Genomic DNA, 18,921 nt, shown 5'->3' with positions numbered 1-18,921 from the left:
GAAAGCCAACTCTCTCCAGTTTCACTAGACTAAGTCTTATATTTGTCTAAAATATTTCTTTCTTGTGAAAAATATGAAGAACACTTGACCCATTAAAATATGTAAGGAATTATCTCAATTATTTCTGATAACAAACCATTACACAAATCTGGCTAAGCAGAATAATTATTTACTCTTACAAGTCAGAACACACTTAATGGCAGTCCGTTTTGGTTTTGTATCTAGTTGATAAGGACCAGGACGAGCTTTGAAATGTTAGCCACAGATGCAAACCCACCAACTGCTTCACAGAAACAAGAGAAGGCTATCTTGATCCTTTGATGATTCACAGTCTTAGAAACCCTCTTGGGCATCACTGTGAGTCAGAATAAATTCTGTGGGAGTGGATTTGTTTGGGTTTCAGTATTTAGCTGGTAGTCAATTGGATGTTGATGGCTGTGTGTGAGGGAGCTTCAAAATGTTCGTGGAAAAATTCCATTATCTTAATTTCATTTTTTTTCATGTAATTTTTGAAGCCCATTGGTACATCCCACCTACCAAAGAGCATTTCATGTTGGAACCAGAGGGAAGCATGTTTCATCCCTTATGGCATGTGTAGTCCAGTGCTCATGGATTGAATAATCCTATAAACACCCAACGATGGAGAAAGTGGGAACTTCTAGTCCTTGGGGTAAAAATGTGTGGTTGAAAGTGTTCGTCTAAGCCAGTGGCTCTCAACCTTCCTAATGCTGTGACCATGTAATACAGTTCCTCATGCTGTGGTGACCTCCCAACCATACAATTATTTTCGGTGCTCCTTCATAACTTCAATTTTGCTACTGTTATGAATCAGGCGACCCCTGGGAAAGGGTTGTTTGACCCCCAAAGGTGTAGTGACATACAGTTTGAGAACTGCTGGTCTAAGCTATGTTTTTTAAAAAGTTATATTTGTTTTAGTTTTGTTGTTAGATGATGTCATGTTGACTTGAACTCATACCCAAAAGAAGAAACCACTACACTGTCTCGAGCCAGCCTCACCATGTTGTTATGCTTATCTGGCCCCATTGTTGCAGTCAATGTGTCGATCCATCTGGGTGAGGTCTTTCCTCTTTTTCAATCATTTTAGCCAGCCTGATAACGTATTCCCAGAGACTTATCTTCCCTGATAACATGTCCGATGTCGGTGAAATAGAGGCTTGTTATTCCAGTTTCCAAGGAGTATCCTGCCTACCATCTTTCAAGACCGCATTGTTGGCTCTCCTGGCAGCCCATGGTGCTTTCAACAGTCTTCACCCACATTCACTGTCCTCCTTGCTCACTGTCCAGCTGTGTCAGGCATGGAAAGGGATTGGACATGCCATGGCTGGAGTCCGTCAGATCTTAGTCTTCACAGCGACATCTTCACTCTTTCACATTTTAAAGAAGTCTGCAATACAAGTCTCGGTGATAGGAAGACAGCAATCCTAACGATACCAAGGAGGAAGCGTCATCCAGAAATAAAATTGCACTTCATTCCTTTCACTTCTTCCTCTGATGCATTTGTATAAACTTAATAGAATTTAGTCAATTTTACTCATTTATTTAAAAATTGCAATATTACAGAGATGTGTTTATTTGAGCATATGAAAGAACCAGACGTATGTACCATATCTCATGTTGTCATTCATGACTAAGATGTTCATTTATCTTGCTTATTCTAATATGAACTTTCAAATAACTCAGTGAAAATATATATTCTGCCTAAATCTATTTTCCAGATGACAATCGAATATCTTATATTAAACAGGAGATAAATGATCAATTTTCTATGGAGCTGCTAAAAAGAATTCTCATATAATTTTAATTTAAGTGGTGATTATGTTTGCTGTTAAGTCCAGAATAAAATTCAGATTTGAGTTAAAGATTTTTGTTCACTTTGAAAAGTAACAGAAGGAAAGTGTTAACATTTGCCTTAGGAAGTAAAAAACATGCCATGAAATTACTAATGTTGTAACCTTCACCTCTATTATGCTGGTCTTTCTTTCCCTTTTACAGTCCTGCTAACTAAAGCACTAATTCAAACGGTTCTTTTCAGAATTATTAGAACATGATATGTGGAGCAGTAGACATAAAAATGCAAGCCTAAAACCATTCTTCCTCTCTTTCTTTTCATTCTTTTTGACAGCTGATAAGTAGTTTCCAAATAAAATATATTTGGAAGAAATGCATTGATCATAAAAGTATTTCAGATTTCTAATTAGAAGCAGGTGTACAGTAAGGGTCTATGTACCAATGAACTGCTTTTATGACCCTTATCCAGTGACCACATGGTTCTGCCTAGTCATATTTGTACTTCACAGAAATTTTTGCAAGACAACTAAAATGTCTTTAAAGCCATGATTCAAAGTTAAGTCTGAAGAACTGAACATTTTTAGAGATACTACGTTAGCACTGGAAAAGGCCTTTCTTTATTCACCCCCACAGCCAATCTTAATGTCCTTCAATCATCAATTTATGTATGTTATAGGTACATTTTAATTGTCTAATAGGAAGAATGCTACGTGGTTTACACGAGGCAACAGCAGTAAACAAGGCAGGTTGGTTCAAGTTCTTTCACTCTGGGGCAGGAACAGAATCTCCTGTCTAATTGAGTGAAGGATTGGAGTCCAGCCTATCAAGCAGGTCATAGCCAATGATGCTTCTGTGTGGGTATGGCCTTCTCCTGAAGATTCTGGGAACTCCTGTCTTCCTCCCTGGAGGTGAGACACACACTTTCTCTGCTATACTTCCCTGTTGATAAACCACATGAAGCTATGCTGATTGCAGCCAGAGCCCTGGAGCTGGAGAAGCCACATTGAAACTCGCGCCATTGCTGAGATGCTTCCACTGCCACTTGATCAACAAGACCTTCCATCCACTGACCTGTGATCTTTCTGTATTTGGCATCATTGCATGTGTTGCGTGAATCTAAAGAGGAATTTATGGACTGGTGTCAGACAAAGGGCCGTATATCAAACTTACAGACTTGATTTTTGATCTGGACTGGGCTAGGATGTTTTTTGTGATGCATAATTACTTCCTGATATAAAGTTCTTTGCTACACATATATGAGTTTCCCTGCATTAATTTCTGTAGTTTACTCAGACTAACACATACTTCAAAAAATGTAGTCTGAAAGAAATGATTGACATTCATCTAGTAATAGTTCTGGGCAAGAATAAGGAAGAAAATAGAGAGACCCGTTACAACGAATAGAAGCAGTAGCTGTTGTGAATTGCCGTGGCGTCCGCTCTGGGTCATGGCGATCTTTGGTGAAGCAGAGGGCAGCATTACCAGGTCTTGTGCCTTCTTCATGGCTGTTTGGGCCAGATCATTTTATTTCAGCTTAAAGATGTATGAAAATGGATGGATGGAATCCAACCTGTCAATCGGGTCACAACCTAATACTGTCTCCTTGAGGGTGTGGCTTCTTGTACAGAGAACCCTGGGAACCTCCCTGTCTCTCTGCCACTCTGCCTTCCTACTTGCTGGAAATCTGCTGGTCACCTTCAGAGATGCTGGTGCCATGCCATGTTTCCATCAATATTGGATCCACACAATCTGCACCCCAGGCCTGTGATTGCCTTGCGTTCTGCATCATTACACGTGGCTGCAGGAGTCTGAAGAGGACTTGTGGATTAGTATTGGACACATGGGCTTGAGTTGGACTGGGCTGGGATGCTTTCTTGATGTATAATTACTTCTTGATATAAAGCTCTTTTTTGTATTTGAGTGTCACTGCCTTTGTTTTCGTAGTCAACCCTGTTGGACGCAGCCACAATGCCCACGCATTTCTCCAAGAACTGCCTGTGCCTGAACCATCCACTACCAAGCACCACGTGTTTTACGAGCTTTTGGATTTTAAAATTATTTTTTAAATCAGCACTTTAGGGTTCACAGCAGAGTGTCTCCCTTTTGTTGTTGTTTTTAGATAGCAGCTTAACTATCATTTCCCACTTAGCCATTAAATGGGGTCATTTTATTAATTACCTCACGAAACTCTTATTTTTACCCACAAACACCCACTTCTGTTTATTTTCCCTATCACTTCTTTATTTCCAGTGGCCTTGGGTCTAGTTTGCCATCTTAGAGAGGGCAATTATATCCCTTTGGAGGACCATCAAGAGCCCTTGACTGTACAGCAGCTGCAGGAGCCGGGCAAATGAAAAGAGGTACAACGTCCTCTCTCCACTCAGAAAATTCAAGAATAGCATTTCTGCAGAACCGGGGGTCACTCTGAGTCTTTAAGGTTAGAAGTGCAGTACCTTAGCTAAGCTGGCCCCCCTCTTTCTAGCTCCGTTTGCATACTCTATGATGGCTGTCGGGCTTTGGACTGGCTCATTATGATTTGATCCCTCTGCTGCTCACATATTTCCAACTCCACCCCAAATATACTGTATCAGAGCCAACATTTTAACATGATTTCCTGTGACTTTTTTGGACCTTATACAATACACATCTTCTTCATCTTCTCTCTCCATAAGAATCACCCGGGGAACTAGAACAATCAACCTGAAATCTTGTTAAAACTTAGTTCTGATTCAGTAGGTCTGCAGTGGAAAGATAAGCTCTCAGCAGGGCATTGAACTTGAATGAATTGGTTCAAGTCTTGGATGGCTTTCAAAACAGAACAAACCCACTCCCCCTGAGTCTATGCTGCCTCATAGTGACCCTGTCAGACAGGGTAGAACTGACTGTGTTTCTAACACTGACTTTATCAGAGTAAATAAACCCCTGTTTCTCCCTTGGAGGGGCTGGTGGTTTCAAACAGTTGACCTTGCAATTAGCACAACATTTAATCAACTAGTCCTCTTGGGCTACCTTGGGTGGCTGCAGAGGGTAATAGTACAGAAAATAACTCAACCGCATATAATCAAACAATATACCATGTGTAATTGTATGTGCATATTATGAGAATGGTTGTATTCTCTATATATCATTAAATAAGTATCATTTAAAAAGAGTCTTAATTTTAGAAAATTTTATAATTATAATATCATCATATATTAATTTCCATTAAGATTATCTTTATCCTGAATAATTTTATTGATTTCAATTTGTATCTTGCATACAAAATGATGTAAGTATATAGAACAGTAGGACATTATTTTTCTCCTGCAAAAGTAAAGTGTATCAAGAGCATACATTTTCTGAAAATACACAAAAAACCAAGGTAAATAGGAACTATGAATGTATACTTAAATATGATATTTAAGATGTGATGAAATTTATCATCTTAAAGCCTTTTTTGAAACCTGAAGTAACTTTTGCTGGTTTTGTGACAAAATTTTGTAAAATCAGCTTCTCTGGTTATTCAATAACACATAGACTAATTCAGCAAAAGAAAAAAACCATAAAGAAAATTAGTTGCAGCTGTTTCCTGAAAAGAGACAGTTAATTCAAATAAATAATCAATATTATTCAATCTTTGTCATTGATTCAATTACAACTCATAGAGACCATAAAGGATGGGGCAGAACTGCTCCTGTGGGTTTCTGAGATTGTAACTTTTTGTAGGCAGAGAAAAACTCATTTTTCTCTCTTACTCCTCACACATAATAATAATAAAGGGACTCTACTAAATTATTAGGTTGTAGTGAATATTTCCTTTTGGTGTCTAGTTTGAGAGATAAGTTTATCAGCGTATCCTGCTCAGTACTACTGTCTGAGCCTGGATTTTCTATAGAAACAAAGCCAATGAAGTTTATATATGTATATACCTGGGCATAAATTTATCTCAAGGAAAATGGTTACACATGGTTACAGAGACTGACAAGTCCCAAGTCTGTGGGCCAGATGCCTGGCAGTAGGCTTTTGCTAACTCAGGTTGGCACAGGAGCTGAGAAATCCAATATTGGCGGGTCAGACAGCAGGGTTTTTTTACGGAGATAAATGAATCCAAGGTCAACAGGTAAGGAAGATGACAGACTGCTGATTCAGATTGCATAGACCTTCAACTTGTAGAATTAGCAGTCATTATGACAGGCTGCTGGTTAAAACACAAAGTGCTGAAGGTCAGGTAGTAAACCAGATGCAGTAGTTAGTTACATCCAACAAAAAGCACGTGAGCTTTGTCAAAGTGTACACATATATCAAAAGAAGACTATATTCCTGAGGACACCCCCTTTTAATTGATTGACTGATGACAACAGATCTCATGATGACGTATGACTAGCCACCAAATCACGGAGACTTAAATGACACACAAGATGACACACAAACCTCCCCTAATCATTGCAATGATCAAAATGAAATGTCTTAAGGGCTTCATGTTTAATCCATCTGGGGGACCTCCAGCATCTTGATTAGTCAATTTGACAATCTAATTTTAAAATGACATGGACGACTTCTACAATTTAGAATATTTTATGATTCATTTTATATGGAGTTCCTACAAATATTATAACAATACTTAATTCAATGAGATCATGCATAATTGTGTGATTGCTGCCATTGCAATTTTCCAAGCATTTTCTTGCTTCTGGAACACTTTGACAGGGGGCTTGTACGACTCTTATCACAATCCATCCATCCATTGTGTCAAGCACATTTGTACATTTGTTGCCATCATCATTCTCGAAACATTTGCTTTCTACTTGAGTCCTTGATATAAGCTCTTCAATTTCCCCCCTCTCTCCTGACTCCCTCTCCCTCATGAAACTTGATAATTTATAAATTATTATTATCTTGTCATATCTTACTCTGTCCGACATCTCCAATCACCCAATTTTCTGTTGTCCATCCCCCAGGGAGGAGGTTATATGTAGATCCTTGTAATCGGTTCCCCCTTTCTACCCCACCTTCACTCCACTCTCCTGGTATTGCCACTCTCAGCACTGGTCCTGAAGGGATGATCTGTCCTGGATTCCCTGTGTTTCCAGTTCCTATCTGTACCAGTGTATATCCTCTGGTCTAGCAGGATTTGTAAATTAGAATTGGGATTATGATAGTGGGGGTGGGGTTGGGGTGGGGGGAGGAAGCATTTAAGAACTAGAGAGAAGTTGTATGTGTCATCGTTGCTACACTGCACCCTGACTGGCTCGTCTCCTCCCAAAGACCCTTCTATAAGGGGGTGTCCAGTTGCCTACAGATGGGATTTGGGCCATCCCCCTCATTTACAATGATATGATTTTTTGTTCTTTGATGCCTGATACCTGATCCATTCAACACCTCATGGTCACACAGCCTGTTGTGCTTCTTCCATCTGGTCTTTGTTGCTTCTGAGCTAGATGACCGCTTGCTTATCTTCAAGCCTTTAATACCCTAGACGTTGTATCTTTTTATAGCCGGGCACCATCAGCTTTCTTCACCACATTTGCTTATGCACACATTTGTCTTCAGAGATCCTGTCAGGAAGGTGTGCATCGTGGAATTCCAATTTAATAGGAAAAAGTGTTCTTGCATTGAATAAGTACTTGAGTGGAAGTCCAATGTCCATCTGCTGCCTTAATACTAAACCTATAAATATTTGCATGTAGATCTATTTCCTCACCATCCTACATAAACATATCTACATATGTACATGCCTGTATTTAGACCTCTATAAATACCCTTTGCCTCCTAGTTATTTCCTCTATTTCCTTTTACTTTCCTCTTGTCCCACTATCGTGCTCAGCCTTCCTTTGGGTTTCAGTAATTTCTCTCAGTTACATTGCCCTTACACCATCCAATGTATCGGTTCACCTGCAATTCTGTTACTCGGTCCCCTCGAGTGAATTTATACAATCATTATTGCTGTTGGTCCCCCCTTCTCTACCTTCCTACCCCCTCTTTCCATACCCTCGGGGAATCATTGTTCATATTACTATTTTAAAAGGTTTATCCATCTTGGATTTCTTTCATTGAATGATCTTAATTATTCAAATGAATTTATGCAGATCTCCTAAGATTAATGAGGTAAAAGCAAGACCATAGTTGTAGGGGGAGAAAATATTAAAGAACTAGAGGATATTTATGCATTTCATCAGTGTTATACTGCACCCTGGATATATCATCCCTTGCATGTGGCCGTTCTGTGTGAGACTGTCCAATGATCTTACAGGTGAATTTTGGGTCTCCACTTTATCTATGCTCTTTCATCTCAATTTGACTGCTTGTTTTTGAATTTCAGATACCTATTCCCATGGATACCTCATATCACACAGGCTGGTGTGCTTCTTCCATGTGGGCTTTGTTACTTCCCTGCTAGATGGCCGCTTGCTTAACTTCAAGTCTTTAAGACTGCAGATGCTATATATTTTAAGTGCTGGACACCATCAGCTTTCTTAACCGCATTTGCTTATGCACCTGTTGTCTTCCATGATTGTGTCACTGTGAGATATCACTGTATGGTATTCATATCATACAGTGCCACATTATTTGAACAAGATTTTCTTGTACTGAGGCAAGATTTAAGTAGAGGCCCATTGTATTTACACACACACTCACACAGAGACAAATACACCTATCTTTATATATTTGCATGTATATTTACACCTATATATACAATTTAGAATTTTACAATAAATAAAAAGTAGGTTGAGAGTATTTTGCCACAGTCAGGGTAAGTATTTTGTTAACAAAATCAGTAATGGTATTTCAATTCTACCGGTAGTCAAATGAGAGAAATTCGATTATAATGACCTTCCCTTTCCTTTTAATTCCTTAAAAGGGTTCAGTCCATCTTTAATAGGATAAAGTTCCCATCTAGTACTCTGCACTGGTAGTGTCAGCTCTCTTCTCTTTCTCCCTGTCTTCATTCATTTCTGTGTTTGTATTTTCACAGAATGCTATATTTCAGAATGAATAATGCAGATTTTGGACTGACTTTATGAGTCGGAATTCACTTGATAACAGTTTGTTTTTGTTTTACTTATAAGACTTTGTTTTCCTTTTAATAGTTTTATTAACATACAGTTCACATCACTATTTCAGTCAGATACAAAAAGTACCATCATCACCACAGACTGTCCCAGAACATTTCTATCCTTCTTGTACACATTGCTACGAACTCCGCAAGTTCCCTTCCACCTCCTCTCCCATAGCCCCAGTAAGACACTCATCCAGTTACTGCTCTAGTGATTCACATTTCCCGGATTTAAAGCAGCAAAACCAAACAAACAATACTAACAATATATACCAGAAAAATATCAATTAAAAAGAAAATAGGAAATATTAAAAGCCAGAAAAAAATTAAAATGGGTCCAAGGGGAGATCAAATGCTAAGGTGCTAGGTTTTAGCTGAGCTGGTTCTGCAACCATCTACTTGACCTTGGACTCTGCACCAGAGCAAGGCCATTCATCTTCCTGGTCCAGATTGAATTTGCCCCAGTTTTGACCATCCTTGCTTTTATCAGAAAAATCTAACATGCATATTGGAGACGGTGAAACTGCCTGTAATTATAATGATCTAGAGAATCACTGGGGAGATGGCTGTCTATTTTCCCAGCTTGGATATATGTGCATTTATATATAATAGAGCTTCAAATTTCATGAAAAATTAAATAGAAAGATACTGGAATTTAAATGTGCTTTTAAAAGATACACACACACACACACAGACACACACACAAGCTATATCTTACATTACATCCAACTAAACTCGCTGTCATAGTGTCAATTCAGATCCACAGTAACCCTAAAGGACAGGATAAACCTTCCCCTGTGCATTTCCAAGCTGTAACTCTTTCTGGGAAGAGAAAGTCTCTTCTTTTGCTCAAGGAGTTGCTGGCAGTTCCAAACTGCTGCCCTTGCTTTTAGTTAGCGGCTCAAAGCATCACAACTACACACTAGTGCTCCTTTTACATTATTTACTAGTGTACAATTTTTAAAAATATATATTAGAATAAGATCCTTTCCATGATTACTGACAGATCCATCATATATCTGAGAGTTTCACCCTATTTCAGTTTATGTGCTATAATATATTTAACCATGCCCACCTGGGTCATGTTGAAAACCTTTCTAATTTTAATACTGTCTGACAGACATGTACTTTATACTTGTGAAATTATTTCTGTTTATACATCCCAGAAAAAGGATCTGCAAATGGCTGAGCAAAATTGAAAATATATTTGTTTCTCTATGTTTTTCTTTTTCAATTTTTCCCCTGTGTCATTTGCCTCTGCCCATCCATGGTACATTTTGCTTATGGGGTTGTCAGAGGCCTTTATAGATTAGGAACACATATTCTTCACCTATTATATGTTTTCCTAGTGTTTTTCCTAACTTGTTTCCGGTGACTCTATTGAATACTTTCAACAGAAGTCTTACATTTTTAGATGGCCAACTTTATGAACTTTGTCATGGATGGATTTTTGTGCTCAAATGCTCTAAATAAATTTTTCTGCATTCTGTACTTTATCTTGCTCTCTATTTTTTAAAATTTAAATTAAATAGGTATTTTTAGAATGTACTTATATGGCGTGGTAGAGCTACAACTTTGTGTGGGAAGAGCATTTTTAACATTATTAAGAAGAAAATAGACTATAACCAAACTTGGGAGATGGTGGATGAACAACAACAAAAATGCAGATATCTGGGTAGCTGAGGTGCTTTGCAGGACTGTAAGTTAGCCAACATCACCTGAAGGACTGAGGGTGCTGAGCAATGGGGAAAGAATGGAAAAGAAAAACAGAGAACACATTTTGTACATATTGAATGCCAGATAAATGACTTTCCTTATCAGTAAAATTACTAAGAGTATTGTGAAATTCTGAATTTTTCTTTGTTTCATAAGTCATATGATTTACTAAAATCAATAATAAGGGTTATATAATGTAAATTAAAAATATAAATATATTTAAATACAAAATGGAAAACAAGATAAGGTAGAGAATACAATGACATTTTTTAAGAGCATTTAAGAAGAAAAATCCGTACCTGGAAAAATCCATAAATTTGACCGTCTACCAATTTTAAACTTCTTTTCAAACGATCCAGCCGAGTAACAGAAAACAAGTTCAGGAAAGCATTAGAGAAACATAAAACAGGAAAGGCATTTGTGTCAACTCAAATGCATCAGACAGGGCTAAAATGTGCAAAGCAGTTAGAGCGTTACTACATATCTCAAGGTCATAGGTTTTGAAGAGTTCAGACACAGAGTGTTGAAATCCCGCATGTTGAGGACTGCCTGCAACGTTTCACCTTTCTGCAACAGACCTATATCCATTTGCTTAGAGTGGAGATGGCTTCCGATGAGATACATGGCTATTACCACATTTAGAGGACATTTAGTCTAAGAAATATTTCCATTTCATACCCCAGCTTATGTAACATTTTTCACAGAACCATGTCCCACACATTTCTAGAATCTGGGTTTACTAGCTATAACAATCTTGACTAGGGACATCCTATTAAGAATATTCCATAGATATGCACTTGCTTCCTAACAAGTACCATTAGTCAATTTACCTGGAAATCCATTTATCTTATTGACAAGAAAATTAGACCAGTTCTCTGCTTTCTTTTCTTTCCCCTGGAGCATCTTCTGATTAAAGGGGGTAAATGGACCAGGGGACCAGAACTTTAACTCCTTCGTCCCCAAAGTAAAGATTGACCTAAGTAAAGAAGAGCTCACGCCTGGTAAGATGTGTCATGATGTTTAATCTACCCACAGAGTAAGGTAGTGCAGATCCTCTCCTTAAAGAGTGTTTCTAGAACCCTTTACAACAAAGAAAAAAAAGTCATTCTGAGCCACATTTTTCTATAAGAAATGAAACTTCATTTCTAGCCACCGTAGAAAGGAGTTTTAATTATTATCCCTAATCAATTGTTAAGAAAGATGAGATTGAAGAGAATTAATACACCTTGTGCATCATGTGGGTTAAAATATATATACAAAAATTACACTCAGCAAAATCCATTTTTGTCCCTCAAGTGTTAGACTTGCTTCTGGGTATATTTGACCTGCTGACTCCCAACATGGCACTAGATTTTCTCTGTCAGCTCTAGTCTGGGGGGATTCTGAATATAGGCCATGTACCACTCTGCCTTCTGCTTGTTTATCAAAAATCATCAGGGTAGTTTAACGGACTGTTTGCTAGCTTGAGAGAGAGGGAGTGCAGGCTAGTTTCATTTAAAGTAGCTTGTATTGCACTGAACATTTGGGTCAAGTTAACTTTCGTTCACATGGTGTCCTTTGATCCAAAGATGTATTTGAACTGTGTTAATGACATAACCTTGGAATTTTCTCCAAGTATCACTTGGAGAAAGTAACTCCTTTATTAGGAATGGAGTATCAGACAGTTCCAATTCATTATCTAAAATGGACCAGAAGTAAGAGTTACTGTACAATAAATAGGGAGGCCTGATGGTGTAGTGAGTTGTGTGCTTCACCGCTAACCAACCGGGCCAGGTATTTGAGCCCACCAGCCATTCTGCAAGAGAAACACGAGACTCTCTAGTCCCATCAATATTTACAGCCCCAGCAACCCTCAGGAGGCTTTCTTTCTCTGTCCAATAGGCTCGCTGAGAGTTGTAATCAGGTGCGGCTTCCTCCAGAGTTCTCAGCGCGGCAAGTCCTGTTCCTTGAGGCAGCCGGTGCCGACCCTATAGCCCAAGGGAGGAAATAGCAGCTGACTCAGCTGTGGTACGGGTGGCCACCATGTCCCTGAAGATTCAGACTTGCAACATAACCAACAAGAATGACCCCAAGTCCATCAACTCGTGGGTCTTCATTGGAAACCTCAACACGGCTGTGGTGAAGAAGTCCGACGTGGAGACTATCTTCTCCAAGTATGGCCGTGGGACCAGCTGCTCCGCGCACAAGGGCTATGCCTTTGTCCAGTATGCCAAGGAGCGCCATGCCCGCGCAGCTGTGCTGGGAGAGAACGGGCGAGTGCTGGCCGGGCAGACCCTGGACATCAACACGGCCCGAGAGCCCAAGCCCAACAGACCCCAGGGGCTCAAGAGAGCAGCATCTGCCATATACAGAGGCTACAGCTTTGCCTTTGATTACTAGCGGGACGACTTCTGCGACAGGCTCTTCCACTATAGGGGCCGTCTGTCACCTGTGCCAGTGCCCCGGGCGGTCCCTCTGAAGCGACCCCTGGTCACAGTCCCTTTGGTCCGGCGTGTCAAAACTACCATACCTGTCAAGCTTTTTGCCCGCTCCACAGCCATCAGCAGCGGCTCAGCCAAGATCAAGTTAAAGAGCAGTGAGCTGCAGATCATCAAGACAGAGCTGATACAGATCAAGTCCAACATCAACGCCCTGCTGGGCCGCTTGCAGCAGATTGCAGACCAGCAAAAGGCCAACCCAGACGGCAAGAGGAAGGGTAAAAGCAGCGGTGGTGGCGGAAGCAGCAACAGTGGTGGTGGTGGCAGTGGCAGCAGTGGCAGTAACAGCCGGCCACCAGGCCCTCAGGAGGACACGCTTCCGAGGCAGGCACGCCCCAGGGAGAAGCCCAGGCTCGCGATGATGGTGATGAGGAGGGGCTGCTGGCACACAGTGAGGAGGAGCCAGAGCACTGCCAGGACACAGATGTGGGGACGGTGCCTTGCAGTCAGCAGCCTGACAGGATGAAGGCCACGGGCCGAAGGGCGTGCATCTCTGGGTGCCTACTTCCAGTGGGTACCAGAGGAAAGATGGCAGCCTCCCCGTGCCCCGCCCACCCTCCTCTTCTGTACTGCCCCAGAGCACAGTGGTCTCCACACCCACTCCCTCTCCTCCCCAGGACTCACCCAGGTGTGGGGTTTTTCTATCGATTGGAAATAGGAGGGACCCTGACAATAAAGAGATTAGATCCCCCCCACCTTAAAAAAAAAAAAAGAGTTGTCATCAACTGGATGATAGTGAGTTTGATTCAATAAATAGAAATGTAAGTGTTCTGAAACTAAAAATGGGTCTATCAGAGTTAAAACTCTTTATTAAAACTAAAATGTACCAGTCCTTATATAAGAGGGCACAACTTCTCTACCTGTGCACAGAAACTCTTAAAAGAGTGTTAGAATTTTTATTATAAAGAAACAGGGTCAACCTCAACTCTGAAACATTTAACATGAATTATCCATTGACTTTTAGACATTAAAATGTGTTAGGGAATGCTGTTTGCATAATTTGAAGAAGAAAAATGTAGGGCTTCAAAATATTATGAAGATTGCTATGAAGTCTTATATTTTGGATCATCTAAATGGTCCTCACATCTTCCATATTTGTATCTTTGCGATTTTCTTTTTCATTTTCCACTCTTCTCAAGCTGTGTTTCGGCTTTGCAGTATCGAACTTGTAGTTGCTGTATATATTGCACAGCCTCCCTTAACAAAAAAACACCTGATGTCATCTAATTGAGTCTAACTCATTGTAACTCTATGGGATGGAGAAGAAGTGCCTCTTTGGGTTTCCAAATCGTTAAATCTTTCAAACCCTGCAGAGTGAGTGTGACCCACCGACTTTATGACTGGCAGCTCAATTCATAACCAACTCGCCACCATGTTCCATATGCAACTTCCTTTAATTCAAAAACCAAACTCACCCCAGCTCATTGTGACCCTATAGGACAGCTTAGAACTCTCCCCGTAGGTTTCTTATGGCTGTAACACTTTACTGGACTAGAAAGTCCTGTCTTTCTCCCACAATGCAGCTGGTGGTTTTGAACTGCTGACCTTATGGCTACCAGCCTGATTTGAAACCACTACCTGCCAGGGCCCCTATACAGCTTTTCTTGGAAGTCCTTTAATACCTAATTATTTTTTCAAATATTTATTAAGTTTTTCATCTTACCTCGTAATTTGTGATATGAATTCTTCTCATATGAAAACTAGCATGTTATATTAATATGTTATTATAACTTAATAGCTGACAATATAGTGGAACACCATATCTAAGAAAGTAGAGTTGATATGGTCTATCTAATGCAAATGCAAGAAACTAAGGCAAAAATACGTTTGAGCTGTGTTATCAATATTTGAATTTATATTTGAGCAAATATTCCATAAATGGAATTATATAAAGAAAAAGACATGATCAGGATTAGATTAGCACCTTGCTTGCCGAGAATGAAGAGTCCGTGAAGTACTTACTGATGAAAATGGAAGATTACAGCTCTCACAGCAGATTACACTTTGGCATAAAGAAAATTAAAATCCTCACTCACTACTGGACTAATAAGAAACATCAAAAGTGCTAAAAAAGTTAAATATTGTCAAAGATTTCACTTTACTTGGATTCACAATCAACAGCCATGGAAGCAACAGTTAAGAAAAGAAAGGAGGCACGTCTTCTACAAAAGACCTCTTCAAGGGTTGAAAAAGAAATATGTCACTTTGAGGACTAAGGCGTGGTACTCTAAATTACAGCACGTGCATTCCCAAACTTGACGGTGCATAAGGAAGCCTCAGAAGAACTGCTGCCTTTGCCTGAGGATGGTAAGATCATTATTCCTGGGCCACCGGAAGGACCACACTGGGCATGCACTTGGAAGCGAAGATGTGGGGAGACTTCATCTCATGTACTCTGGCCATGTGCTTAGTAAAGACCACTTCTTGGAGAAGGACAGAACATTTCAAAAATTAGAGGGTCAACAAAAAGAGGGAGGCACTCAAAGAGAAGGGAGGACACCGTCGTTGTGTCCCTGGGATCCTCCAGAGCTGCAATTGTGCAGACGGACCAGAGCCCGAAGTGTGTTCCTCCATCACACATCGTGAGTCTATTATTCAGAAAGGATCCCATGGCAGCTAACTCTAAAAATGAAGCTTCCGTTGCTAATATTTTAAGTGTGGAGGTTCTTATTGACACATTCCTTTGGTGTCTAATAAGAAAATACTCTCTCCCTTCCCCCCAATTTCACTTCTTTATACTAGAGTCTAGACAAAGCTCCAAAGGAGGAGTTGGAAAAGAGAAGGCATTTTTGTGAGAAGAAAAGAAAGAAAAACCCAAATCTTCACATCCCTGAGGAGAAACGTGAGTTCTCCCTGCTGCTATGAGCAGTCGAGAAGACGCTGCGGCTACTATTCTTATTTTTCCTTTGCAGATAGTGTTTGATGCCCTTTCTTTGCACTTTGGCTGTGTTGCCACAGGTGCCTTGATGTTGCCTCCACATTACAATTACCGCGCGAGCATCTTGGGAGGTGGGAAAGCACTGCCCTGTCTAATTCCCTTTGATTTCCCTCTCCAGAACATGATGTGCCCCCCTTAAACCTTTGCTCTGCGGATTTTATTTGTGGGCATAATAAGTGGTGTTTTAGCAGCATTCCGTTCTTTCTTGGCGGTGGACAAATCACAGCAGAGGTGCTAACAGCTTGTGACTGACGCTCTTCCCTGATAGACAATCTGTGATCCTTTCAGCCTTTTACTAATAAGCTCATTAGGCCCGAATGGCTGGAAATCCTTTCTGGGATATGGCAATGAACCGTAGCAAATTCACTGCATGTCTGACCACTCCAACTTCAGAGAATCAATCTTTCCTCAATCAAAACTTGCTCTAGTCCTGCTGAATGCCTGCTGAAGGTGACTCATATTTTTTTTAAATAAAAGTTTCTGAGAAAGATATTTTTAAACATCAAGGACAATCTCTAGTCTTGTATACACCAAGGAGAAATTTTTCTAAATCAAGATTTTTTTAAAATAGAGCAGAACAACAATGTCCAGGGGTGGGGTGGGGGTGGGGGCGACGATGTACCCCAGGTTTACAAAGCTGCACTGCCTGTCCAGGTGGAAGGAACCCAGAGCTGATTGCTCAGCCACTCAGTGATAAGTGAAGATTAAAGAACAGAGGACGATTTGATCCTTTAGCTCATTTATATCTTGTAATGAATGAAGAGGTTCCTGGAAATAAAGGCAATTACAATGCATGACATAGATGCTTTACACATATTAGCTAACAATAAATAAGTAATCTTGTGGCAGTCCTTTTTTCAAAAACAAACATCAGTTGAGGGCTGCCTTTAACCTAAGTCTTATGAAAATGTGATAAGGAGTATTTACCCATTTACGTGGTGGGGCTTCAAAATGCTCACTGAAAAACTGAATAAAAGACAGTGGATGCCTTTCATGAACTTTTTGTAGCCACCCTAATATATGAATTTAAAGCATTTATATTTCAGTTCTTTGTGTACCAAGTTCTGCTCCCACATTCATACTATAAAAGAAAACTTTACCCCTAACTTTACTGCTTTAATAAATTAGTTCAAATCTAAACCTGGCATGAATGATTAGTTATGATAATTTATTAAACTTGGGTGTCTAAACACTGATGCAAGGTTTTTAAATATACATAATCTATATATATTCTATGGAGAGATTTTTCATTAATTTTTTTGTTGCTATTGAAAATATACACAATAAAACACAAATCAATAAGCCAGTTTCTACATGTACCATTTAGTAACTTTGGTTAGCTGATGTGTGTTGTGTGATCATGCTCGTTCTTTTCTGAGTTGTTCATTCCTCATTAGCATAAATTCCCTGTCTCTGAAGGTTCCTATCTGATCTTTCATTTTGGTACTTTTAATTTGATCCCATATAGATAATTCTTTTTTTTTTTTAATCCCAAAACATTATGCTCAAAGCAGACAAATTTTACTAGTTAAGATAAACTGTTGTTTAGCTTTAGACAAACTTTAGGAGCATGTTTGGTTTAAGACTTAATGCTTATATCAGGACAATAATTTTCTGGATTCATTCAATCGTCAGTTCTCCAGAAAGTCTGAACTCCACTAGTATTTGAAATGTTGGTCAGCATTTCCTCTGATTTTATCAGGATTTGTCAAGGAAATCTTTGCTCACAATATTCAGTAGTGGTAGCGAGACATCATGCAGTTCTTCTGGTATCATGACAAAGGAGGCGGTTTTGCTTTTTGCTTTTTAGGTAAGCAATTAGCCACACATTCCTTAGTCTCTTCCTGTTCTCCACTCTCCTTCTTCCACTACTGCTCCATGCAAATAGAGACCAATGGTTCTGCCTTAGAAGGCCACCTGCAAGTTTTTAAGACCTCAGGCACTATGCAGGGAACTAGGAATTCTAAAATGCAAACAAACTCAGTGCCATGGAGTAGATTCAGACGCATGGTGACCTTGTGGACAGGGTAAAATTGCCTTGCAGTTTTTGGAGACTGTAAGTCCTTGGGACTGTAGCACTTAATGGAAGGGCTGCTGGTTTTGAACTGCTGCCCTGGCAGGCCATGGCTCAAATAATCACTATGTGACCAGAGCTACCATAAGATGTTTAAAGGAGGCATCAAGCATGCTGTGAGGGTAATTCACCGACATGTCACAAGTAATGTGCAGTTTTCAATTTGTTTAAGTAGTTGAAAAATTAGAAATATTAAAAAATATTTCAATCATTAAGGCCAATATCTTACTCACTACCATCAAGTTGATGCCAACTCATAGTGACCCTATGGGACAGGGTAGAATGGCTCCTGTGATTCTGGACTTACAGTGTGTAAGAGATCAGAAAGCTCCATCTTTCCTGGAAGGAGCAGCTGGTGGTTTCGAACTGCTCTTCCTGTGGTTAGCAGTCCAACAAGGAACCAAACCAGAAATATTTGGTATTGTATTTTGGTGAGACATTTCATTCGGTAAATCTGCTGCACAAGACCTCTATAAAATGTTGAAAACTATGGCTATTACTTTTAGGGCTAAGGTACACCTGACCTAAACCATGTTATTTTCAATCACCTCATATGCATGTGAAAGTTTGACATTGAATAAGGAATACTAGAAAAGAAATCAATGCATTGAATTATGTGCTAATAAAAAAAAATACTGAAGTTGCCATGGACTGCCAAAGAAACAAACACATCTATCTTGGAAGAATTATAGTCAGAATACTCCTTAGATGCAAGGATGACAAGACTTCACATCATGCACCTTGGATATGTCGTCAAGAGAAACCAGACCTAGGAAAAGGACTTCATGCTTGGTAAAGTTGGAAGGCAGCAAAATAGAGGAAGATCTTTGGCAAGATCAAGTGACTCAATGGCTGTATCTATGGGCTCAAACAT

The 18,921-nt window shown here is 39.7% G+C and overlaps 1 protein-coding gene across 1 annotated transcript; it reads left to right on the top strand.

Annotated features, from left to right (window-relative positions):
* Positions 1–12,495: 12,495 nt before the first annotated feature.
* LOC101640046 (RNA-binding protein Raly-like) lies at positions 12,496–16,112 on the top strand. The gene is given in 3 exon segments (XM_045296072.1): positions 12,496–13,349; positions 13,352–13,545; positions 15,948–16,112. Coding segments are annotated over 3 exon segments (1,128 nt in total). The 5' UTR covers positions 12,496–12,580.
* The last annotated feature ends 2,809 nt before the right edge of the window (positions 16,113–18,921 follow it).

This window comes from Echinops telfairi, unplaced genomic scaffold (assembly GCF_000313985.2).
Source record: "Echinops telfairi isolate 266 unplaced genomic scaffold, ASM31398v2 ScPeMD7_7400;HRSCAF=8409, whole genome shotgun sequence".
Lineage (NCBI taxonomy): Eukaryota > Metazoa > Chordata > Mammalia > Afrosoricida > Tenrecidae > Echinops > Echinops telfairi.
Note: the sequence above shows the minus strand (reverse complement) of the source record. Positions and strands in the feature narration are given on the sequence as shown.